The 10,511-nt window shown below is 37.8% G+C and overlaps 1 protein-coding gene across 1 annotated transcript in view; it reads left to right on the top strand.

Moving 5' to 3' along the window:
* LOC109470078 (N-acetylglucosamine-6-sulfatase-like) overlaps positions 1-8,431 on the top strand; it is a 10,132-nt gene extending 1,701 nt beyond the window's left edge. The window contains exons 2-12 of the mRNA XM_019768894.1: positions 308-511; positions 1,422-1,487; positions 1,958-2,056; positions 2,741-2,911; positions 3,670-3,752; positions 4,289-4,407; positions 4,645-4,748; positions 5,473-5,571; positions 6,162-6,287; positions 6,933-7,043; positions 7,695-8,431. Coding sequence (XP_019624453.1) covers positions 308-511; positions 1,422-1,487; positions 1,958-2,056; positions 2,741-2,911; positions 3,670-3,752; positions 4,289-4,407; positions 4,645-4,748; positions 5,473-5,571; positions 6,162-6,287; positions 6,933-7,043; positions 7,695-7,859 — 1,347 coding nt within the window. The 3' untranslated portion in view covers positions 7,860-8,431. The remainder of the gene's footprint in view (positions 1-307; positions 512-1,421; positions 1,488-1,957; positions 2,057-2,740; positions 2,912-3,669; positions 3,753-4,288; positions 4,408-4,644; positions 4,749-5,472; positions 5,572-6,161; positions 6,288-6,932; positions 7,044-7,694) is intronic.
* The last annotated feature ends 2,080 nt before the right edge of the window (positions 8,432-10,511 follow it).

Raw genomic sequence — 10,511 nt, 5'->3', positions numbered from 1 at the left:
ATGACATCAGCATGAACCCATAGCATGAACTTATCCAATACAGTAGGGGCTTTATCATTAGATAGCTTTAAACAATGTCTAGAGTTAGATGTTCAAGGGTTAGGTGTAACAAGTTGATCTGTGTAATGTAGCCTGAGCTGCTGCCGCACCGCGTGCCTGCCAAGCTGGTGTGTTACGCCAAAGGTATACAGGTACAGATGATTTAATTCCATTGGGTGTGTTGCCATGATTATACAAAGAGTTCCAATAAATTTACTCATACCCAAAAAACTTCTATGAAGTCTGAAATGTGTGCTTTCTTGTTTAGTTTGTGAGCAGTCCGCTGTGTTGTCCCAGTCGCTCCAGTATCCTGACTGGTAAGTACGTGCACAACCACTGGGCCGTTAACAACTCCGTAGATGGGGACTGTTCCAGTAAGGCATGGCAGGATGGACCAGAGAAAAGCACCTTCGCCACACAGGTGAAGACAGCTGGATACAGGACCTTCTTTGCTGGGAAATATCTCAATCAGGTATGGTGATATGGACATACTTGCAGATACAGGCCTCGAAATTAACTTTTCTTCCTATTGTCCCAACACTGTCCCAAAAATAAATTTCAATTGTCCCAAAGTGAGGATGAACTGTCCCAGCCTGTTTTTTGGGGAAGTAATTGTATGACTTCAACTTGAATTCAAGCTTCTGTTTACTCCCAGGCACACTATAATTGCAGAGTAGACAGGAAATTTGGGGGGACTTTTCCGGATCCAAAATCCGGGGCATGTACATGTGCCTGATAAACAAAAGAAGGGCTGACATTCTGATGTTGATTATTTTTCTATTGTCCCCCAATTGTTCCAAAAGAGTCTTTTTGTGGCCTAGTCTATATTTAAATTTTAAGTGGTCAGTGGCCATTGGACCACCTTTAGTTTCGAGCCCTGAGACAGCATTAAAAATATGATGACTTGTGCAGGCGACCTCAATTTGCAAGTTTCCTCCACTTCCTCTTGTTGCTAGCAAGGTCAGAGATCTGTTTCACCAAGAGTTTATCTGTTGTAATCTCCCAGAAGCTGTTGTATGTACTATAAATAGAAAGTTCTCGTCTGTGTCTGCTGAGAGCATACATTAGGTTTATACATACAACCTTAGGTTTCTTCTTCTTCTTGGCTTGGCTTCGTTGTCCGAAGATTAGCTTTAGGTTTATCCTCAGGTTTAACCTTAGGTTTATCCTCAGGCATATATACAGAGAACATGTCCTAGAAAATTCAGCTGTCTGACTCAATATCTAATACACTGTATTAATGTGACTGTAAGTTCAATTTTTTAATTTCTTTATATTGTCCAACAGTATTATAAATACAACATTAAACTTGACGTGTACAAAATAGCAACAGAAAAAAAAACAGAAAGCAAACAATCTTTCAATGTTTCGCTTTTCCACAGTATGGGTTCCCATCCACAGGAGGTCCTGCACACATCCCCCCAGGCTGGGACTGGTGGATTGGACTGGTACTGCAGCAGCCTCATGTATTCTGTAGTATAAGGCCAATCCAATTTGTTGGTTCTGTGACATTTTCATGTAAAATTTTATCTAGTGTCCCTTTTAGTCTATTACTTTTTTTTATTAATTTGATGCAAGTAGATCTAACATAATACATTTGGAGTGACCTGCAAAAAAGGATACCTTGATTGTAAAGATTATTATCAAATCACTATGAAAGTAAGTAATAAATTGTAATGTAGAAATTGTAGACCCTTTAATGGCATTCTCCCACTCATTTATCACATAGTATCATTGGTTGTATCAATTTTATTAAAAACCAATTCTTCTATTAAGGAATGTTTGCAGTGTTCAAAATCAGCTGTTACTATTACACAATGTATAATTACACACTAGCTTGTAGAAGGTCTGGTATTCTCATTATGCTCTCTACTTATTACTATAAATATTCTCATTGTTTTTTTCCCTCTCTCTGAAGATAGGGAACTCCCGTTACTATGACTACTCCCTGTCTGTCAACGGCACCAAGCAGAAACATGGGAAACAATACAGCAAGGATTACCTGACTGATGTCATAGTAAGATCACTGCAACATACATGTACCTGTGTCCAGCATGTTGGTAGAACACACTGTGCCTGTGTGAATCCCCTAATGTATTGTGCATAGAACTTCAGCAGAATGTCTCATTTGAGGTCGTATCCATGTATGTAATGATGACATTCTGTCTTAGTTTTCAAATGTTGTGCCAGAGAAGATATCATTTGCAACAGTGAAAATTCTGAAGCAACATTGACCAAACATCCAACAAAAACTGCGAAAATCCAGGATTCACACAGGCACAGTACAATCTGCTGATGTATGCAACATACCACAATAGAGCTGTTACATTCTGTAAAAACAAGTACAATGTACATGTATGACTCACAAGGTTTGAACTAGCTTGTTACATGATATATCATTATATGTACAGTATGACTATAGATTTGCCTCCAGTAATGTTTTTTTACCTTCACACAACTCCATATCAAGTAAAATTTGGTACAAATCAGAACCTCTCATAATGTTCCCCTGGAGAAGGAGACAGATAGTCATCCAAACATGAATTGTAAAAATCCACTGGTTTTTGAACAAAGACTCAGTTTCTTGCCAACCTAATGAAATAATTTGTTTCATAGACTACAATTCATTTGCAATTTATGAAAGTAAATGAAATGATAGTGGATGATCAAGTTTTATTTAAGAATTTTTTTTGATTTCTAGAAAAATCAGTCTCTGCATTTCCTGGATACAGTTGGAGCGACACCGGACCCTTTCTTCATGATGCTGTCCACTCCTGCTGCACACTCTCCCTTTGACTCTGCTCCACAGTATGAACAAGACTTTGTGGACTGGAAGGCACCACGTGGAGGAAGCTATAACGTCCATGGAAAGGTACAAATGTAAATATGATACAAGAAATTGATTACATCTGTAGAATTTTTTCATCAGCTAGTACATGTAAAAAGTACTTGAGATTGGAATCTTCAGCTATGCATGTTATAATATATACATAATCAGAAATGCTGCTTGAATTATTCTCAATTAATTGTAACTGGAAAGTAACTTAACTGTTACAAGTAGTTTACAAATGACAGGAAATGAAATGATATACTGAAAACCACATGTACATGTAATAGGTATTAACTTAAACTTTATCATTAGGCCACACCAATTTAATTTCTTGGTTAACGGATTCGCCGCTTCATTTTTTTCTGATTTGCAAATAAAAATAAAAATTCAGAATCAACTGCAAAATGCTCATACTTTGCCCTGAACAGTTGAAAACAGTCCTTTTCTTACTTCTTGTTACAGTCATTCCATATTTCAATGCAATGGTATCATGAAAGTTCTAAATTCATTGTTTAAATTTTGAACCAGCCTGGTGTGTTGACTTTATGGCTCCTATCGTACCATTTTGGGCCATAATAGGATGCGTAGGCCTGTTTTTATTTTTATTTTTTTTTCGCCCGCCCGCTCCATTATTTTTCTAGAAAAATCCGTTAACCAAGAAATTAAATTGGTGTGGCCTTAAGGAGGTTTCTAAAGAATACTGTTACAGTAGTTTTCTACTATTATAGGGGATAAAGTCTATATAATTTGTAATGTATGATAAAAATCTTGTATGAAAAGAAGGTTTTGTTTTCATTCAGGACAAGCATTGGTTATTGAGGTTTGCACCAAGTCCTATGAAGGAGACATCTGTACAATGGGCAGACAACATCTTTAGAAAAAGGTACTTTAAGTAATAATTCTCTTTTTTACTTACTTCAGTACATGTAGCATCAAAGATCTCTGTCTGATCAGTAATTCTAATTTTCCCTTGTGAAAATCATATTTGTTTAAAAATTCCTTGTCAAGTTTCTTTTGGTTGATAACAATGTATGGTACATGCAAGAATGTTAACAGGTACATGTAGAAGGTTGACAATGTGTAACACAGTTTCTCAGTCACCAATGATGAAAGATAGTGTCTGCAATCTAAAATGTCTGAGTCTTCAAGGAATCTATCCAGCTGCTTAGGAAAGCTTGGCACAAACAAAGGAGTTTGAAAGTCTAATAATTATATTTCACTCCATACCATGGTATGGATGAAATATATTAATTTTTGTTTGTCCTGATGTTTTATTTATTCATTTGACTGAAACATAAAGCTGTAAAACTAGCCTGTTGTAAAGGGTCAACCTTTGGGGAATACAGAGGTGGGATATACATTATTTTGTATTACATCAAGTATTGAATATCCCGGCCTGTCTTGAATGTTTTTCTCTAGAATGAGGACCCTCTTGTCAGTAGAGGACCTGGTCCAGGCAGTGATGTCAAAACTAGAGGACAAAGATCTTCTTAGCAACACCTATGTCATCTTCTCTTCAGACAATGGATACCACTATGGTGAGATTTGCTTTTCATAAGTAAATTGAATCACATAAAGTAAGTCACTTACATCATGAGAGACAGCACAGTAAAATTTCCACAGATCTGAAAAACAACTATTTACATTTCAAAATGTTGTATTTGTATTAAATTTTACATTACATGAATTTTATTTTTAAATGTTTAAACATACATGTAATTTATAGTCTTTTATATGAAGCTACATCTGTGGGTGGATTGGATGTTTTTCTGCAGGTCAGTTCTCCCTACCAGAAGACAAGCGTCAGTTGTATGAGTTTGACATCAGAGTGCCCCTCATGGTCAGGGGACCTGGCATCAAGTCTGGACAAACTATCACCGTAAGCAAAGAAAAGCTCTCTAAACATCTGATAAATTTCATTTGTTTGCATGGATAGCATATGCCTGGCCAATTTGATACTGTCTTTTTGCCACCGAGAGGGATCTGCTTGGAGATTAAGCATACTCCCATGGCATCTAGCAAATCAGGACAACTCTGGACCATGTTTTTAGACATTGTGTTGTCAAGGGGATGCCTAACTCTATCCTCAGTTCTAACCTTAATTCTAACTCAAACCTAATCCCTAATTCTATCCCTAGCCATAACACTAGCACTAATTCTAACTCAAACCATAACTGCATGTATAACTCAAGTTGTCAAATGCATGATGTCCAAAGTTGTCAAGTTGTTCCTATAGTAATAACAGGTGGCGTCTGTGTGGTGTATTCGTAGTGGATAGAGTGCCCGACTGTCAAGCAAGAAGACCCAGGGTTGGACCCAGACATGTCCGGACATACACCCAGATCTTGTGCCTTGGGAAAGGCACTTTACACGTATTTCCCCCCTCAGTTAGAGGGATCCCGGGCCCTACTAGGGTTTGGGTTGGCGTTAGGAAGAGCATCCAGCCGTAAAAATCTTGCTTAAAAAAAAAGACTTGTACCTGGTGCAAGCACGTCTAACCCCCGGTTGGGGAAAAATGACGTTAAATTCGGTTTTAAAAAAATAGAGCTGAGAACCAATTGATCACATTTTTGTGGCTGAATAATCCATGATGTGTCCTGCAGGCTCCAGTGATGAACATTGACTTGATGCCAACTATAATCGAGATGGCCCGAGGTAAAACACCGCTGGACGTAGATGGAAGATCCCTCATGCCTCTTCTGGTAGGGAAATCTTTAACGATACAGTCAAACCTGTATAATTAGTGACCACCTCTATACATAATGACCACCTGGTCAATGAGGCCACTTTTTGGTGGTCCCTTAGATAATTTTTCCCATTGACACAAGCACTTAAGGATTATGTCTACAATCATTATGATAACTTACATGTAACATAAACAAGAGTTTTCTGGTCCCCTGAATTGTCTTCTTCGGCAGGTTTGACTGTACATTATAAGTACAACAAGTATATACAGTAAGTATTTTCAATGAGATGCTATTGAAGAAATGTCTCACGTTTCAAGTGAGATAAAATTGTCCTGTATCTTATGCATATTTGCCTTTTATAATAACCAAATGCGTAGAAATGAAATACATGTACAGTTGCACAGTTACTATCGAATGATAGTCCTGTATCTTATGCATATTTGCCTTTTATAATAACCAAATGCGTATAAATGAAATACATGTACAGTTACACAGTTACTATGATGTTGTGTCAATAATGTTAAGGAAAAGATGTAGAGGGAAATGACTGGCATTTGCTTGCCAATATCAGCTGTTAATATGGTTGGTATTTTGTACCCATACAGCTGAGCACACAGGTAGAGACAGGTGCCCCTAGCTGGAGGTTGGACCTGTTAGTAGAACACCAGGGAGAGTGGGCTCTCCATGCCTGGCCCAAGTACAACTGTCCTCACTGGTGGACCCTAGTTACTGTAAGTTACACCTTCAAATTTCAAGTAGCCTACAGTGAAGGCCCCTAAGTTGTTAACAGTTGATGTCTAGATGCATGTCCAGACATGTTTTGTTCATATATCAGGGGCCTTCAACTTAAATATATTAGTAAACCCACAATGTACAAATAATATATAAGAATGTTCTTTATTCAGTAACAAGTGGGTTTAACATCCAACGTTTTGATGACTGTCTGTCATTTTCTTCAAGGCAGCTAGTACTGCAGCTAGGTATCACTTCTGCTCATTGTTACAAAATTATTACAGTCCCAAACATAGAATGTTGGCACATAATATACGTCATGCATAAATAGAATACATATACTGTGCTTGACAAATGTGTTATTATGTGGAAACACTATCATTGGGACCGCATTTGTAATACTGCAGCAGTGATACCTACCTGCAGTACAAGTCGGAACCACTCTAGAGTCATTGTTGCCCTGCCTGAAGAAGGTGACAGACGGTCAAGGAAAAGTGGATGACCACAGGATGATGAATACAGACTTGAACTTTCTTATAAAGGCTCTTGCCAACTTGATTGCCCACAAAATGCATCACACTGCACAAATTGAGCAATTCAAACTGTGAACCAGCAATATTGTGTTGAACTGTGCATTCCTACAGGGTTGTGTGCCTGACTGTGTGTGTGAGGATTCCTACAACAACACCTACAGCTGTGTCAGGACACTGAGCAGCAGGGCAGACCTCATGTACTGTGAGTTCCAGGATAATGAGGTACATGTATACACAAACAAACACATTGAAAACAAAACCTCCATACACGGAGGTAACAAGAGGAAACGCTGGATGTCTCTAGCTAGTCCTATTATGGACTAGCTAGAGACATCCAGTGTTTCCTCTTGTTTTCTCCGTGCACATGTATGGAGGTTTTGTTTTCAATGTGTCTGTATGTCTACTTGTTTTTACATTATTGAGTTGTTAGGAAGGTACAGGTACTGACAGAAAGTTATGCAAAGATCCTCGACAGCTATCTCATTTTCTCTCTACAATATGCATGCCAGTCAGAAAAGGCATATTAGGCAGAATCACCAAGAAATTCACAATTAAAACAAGAAATTCACAAATAGTCTGAATATTTCAAGGGAGAAAGAGATATTTTTTGGCACAATTTTTACATTGTACTCAAAAAGAGGTCTAATCATCATACATTGTGTATAATATAGTTATCATTAGATGTACTAGATTGTATGTTTTTCATACACATGCCATATATATGGAATACTGAAAGAATTCTGTAGTGTGACTGCAAAAGGAAAGGCAAGAAAAAGTAGATTATCTGTTGGGACCCTTTCAGTTTTTCTTTCCTAATGCATCTAATCAGCATATGCTCACCAACAGTTACATGTTTGTTTTTTTCTTTCTCAGAATTTCAAGGAGTTTTACAACCTAGAGAAAGACCCTCACCAACTTAACAATGCAATCAACACGACTGATCCGAACGTTGTGAAGTTCATGAGTAAGAGACTGAAGGAGCTGGTGACATGTTCCGGGAAAACCTGCAATAGAAGTGAGCAGATACTGGTGACATGAGCTTAAGCGATATACAAGATGTGTAAGTTTGGTCACTTTAACGTAGTTATGTTATGTTATGTTATGTTATGTTATGTTATGTTATGTTATGTTATGTTATGTTATGTTATGTTATGTTATGTTATGTTATGTTATGTTATGTTATGTTATGTTATGTTATGTTATGTTATGTTATGTTATGTTATTGTCAAAACCATGCTGGATACATGAACAAACGTGTTTTGTTTATATCCAAGGGGTCATCTTCTTGAAATGACACATAATATGTATTTTGTGTATTATTATGCTTCATGTGCAATACAAGGGATATTTTGTTCTGACTTGCTATAATTACAGCAGCTGCTACTTAAGCCAAAGGCTGATAGAAGGCTTTTTTATAATGATAACTTTACCAAAATATGAATGAACTATATTGTTCAACAGTTGTCAAAGGTACAAGGTACTTGATGAGTATACATTGAATACAGCATTATCAGGTTTGCAATTTCCATGGCATGCAAATTGTATGTGGAACTATGCAATTGTACACCATCTGTGCCTCTTTAATAATATTGCAGAGAATATACAGTAGTTGTGCCAACATTGTTAGGATACAAGAAATCAAATGCAATAAAACTAGTAGACAATCCTAGGTGTAAAAATTGATGGTGACAGTTAATTGTTTTTCCTGATACACAAAGTATTTAAGTGAGATGCTACTATTGCCTGTAGGACAAAATGTAGCAACTGCATTGTGCTTAATTTTTTTTTCTAACCTTTCTATAAGGTTGTTTTAGTTTGGCAGCTGTGTAGTAAAAACTTCATGGAAAACTAAGTTACTTCTGTTTCATTTCTCAATCTACAGTTTGACCACAACTGCACAAATATATTGTGGTAAACTGTAAGTGTAACGTCTTTTTTTCCTTGTCCCCCGAGGCAAGGGTGCATGTACAGACTGACAGCGCCCCCTATAGACTTATAGGAGAAGAACAGTCCTGTCCGGCCTTGGCCCTTTCACAATTTGTCCTCTATCAGTCTATGATGTTCTTTACATCGCACGTCCTAAATCACGAATTAGTGTGAATTATCTGTCATATTTCCCAACAAAATTATGCCTTTTCTTATACACAGTTTCTATGAACGCAATAATGTAAAATTTAAAAAAAATGTATTTATACAAGAGCACATAATTTTGACTTTTAAGAGGTTTCTGTGATACAAACAGAACAGTGAGGTTAAACCAATGCACATAACCTGTTAGATCGGGTGTACGTAAGAGATAAATAATACATAAAGAGAGTAAAAATGACGTGCTTAATAATTAATAGTGTAAAGATTTATCTAGGTCAAATCTACGTACACATGCCAGCCAAACAGCCTACAACAGTTCTATGTAGAAGAGGATAGACTTATCCCGATAGAAGAGGAATTCAATGCAACAATGCATGTGCACTATGTACCTCTAGTTTGAAGGGCAAATGGTGTGAAACGTGGCATTCTGCACTCACATTGTTAATTCAGTGTTATAACTGTAAAGTGTCAAAGGGTACCTGTGTACGTGTACAGTAACGATATTTAATGGTGCCATTTCAAACATTCGTCACCTTTGGCACTACGGCGTTACAAAGTCACAAAGATGGTACCATTAGGTCAAGGTGACAGCAAATAGTCATAGAAAACGTCACACACTCTTGATGACTTGATCCTCCTTTAACTTAAGTGCCTTTCTGGCAAAGACAGCTGCATACCTAAAAGTGCAGATCCATAAATGTGATCTCGGAGACTTAGGTCATCCCAACGAAATCTCTGACGCTTTCTCCGAGTTGGTTATCGTTAGATACGATACACCTTCCTCGCATGCAGATTGGGTCCTTCAATTACTTGCCACGACCCCATGACAGGGATAAGTTTGCTTTCACCAGATAAAGTGTGATGTATTGATTGTCAATCTGCGATCGCCACGCCATTTTATCTCATAGCTTCCACCATTCGTCACCATTGACACAAAGTCATTGGATGAGTAACGATTTCGAAGATACAATTCACAACGGGTCTAATCATATCCGCATATAGCTGATCTTTTTTCACAGGGGACAGTATCAAGGGTGTAAACCACTGAAGTGGCATTTCATTCAGTGGACTAAAGTGATAACCATATACAAAGAAAGACAAACTAGAAAGGGTACAGAACCAAGCCGCAAAATTCTGCACGAACCAACTATGAGAGAGGTGCTGGTGTAATGGAGATGAAAAGAAAACTACAGTGGGGGTCGCTGGAAGACAGACGAAAAATGTACGTCCAGACTATGCATGATGTACAAAATGAGTAACAAACTGGTGGACGTACGAAGCACTAAGTATCTGATACCAGCCCAGAAAAGAACGGGAAATGGCCATGTCTTAAATATCAGAGTTATCAACCGAGAATTTACGTGTCCAAAAATTCGTATTTTCTAAGAACTATCGTAGACTGGAACTCGTTGCCACCAAGCACAGTTGGGGCAACATCACTAGAAAGCTTTAAACAACTCCTGCAATTAAACGTGCAAGGATTGAGTGTAACAAGTCGCTCGGTTTAATATAGCTAGCTAGCCGCCGCGCCTCGTGCCTGCGAAGCTGGTGTGTTACGCCGAAGGGCGGTTATACCGGACATACCTATACAGATGATAAAAT

Source organism: Branchiostoma belcheri, unplaced genomic scaffold, assembly GCF_001625305.1.
Source record: "Branchiostoma belcheri isolate BF01 breed outbred unplaced genomic scaffold, Haploidv18h27 scaffold1, whole genome shotgun sequence".
In the NCBI taxonomy this organism is placed as follows: Eukaryota; Metazoa; Chordata; class Leptocardii; order Amphioxiformes; family Branchiostomatidae; genus Branchiostoma; species Branchiostoma belcheri.
Note: the sequence above shows the minus strand (reverse complement) of the source record. Positions and strands in the feature narration are given on the sequence as shown.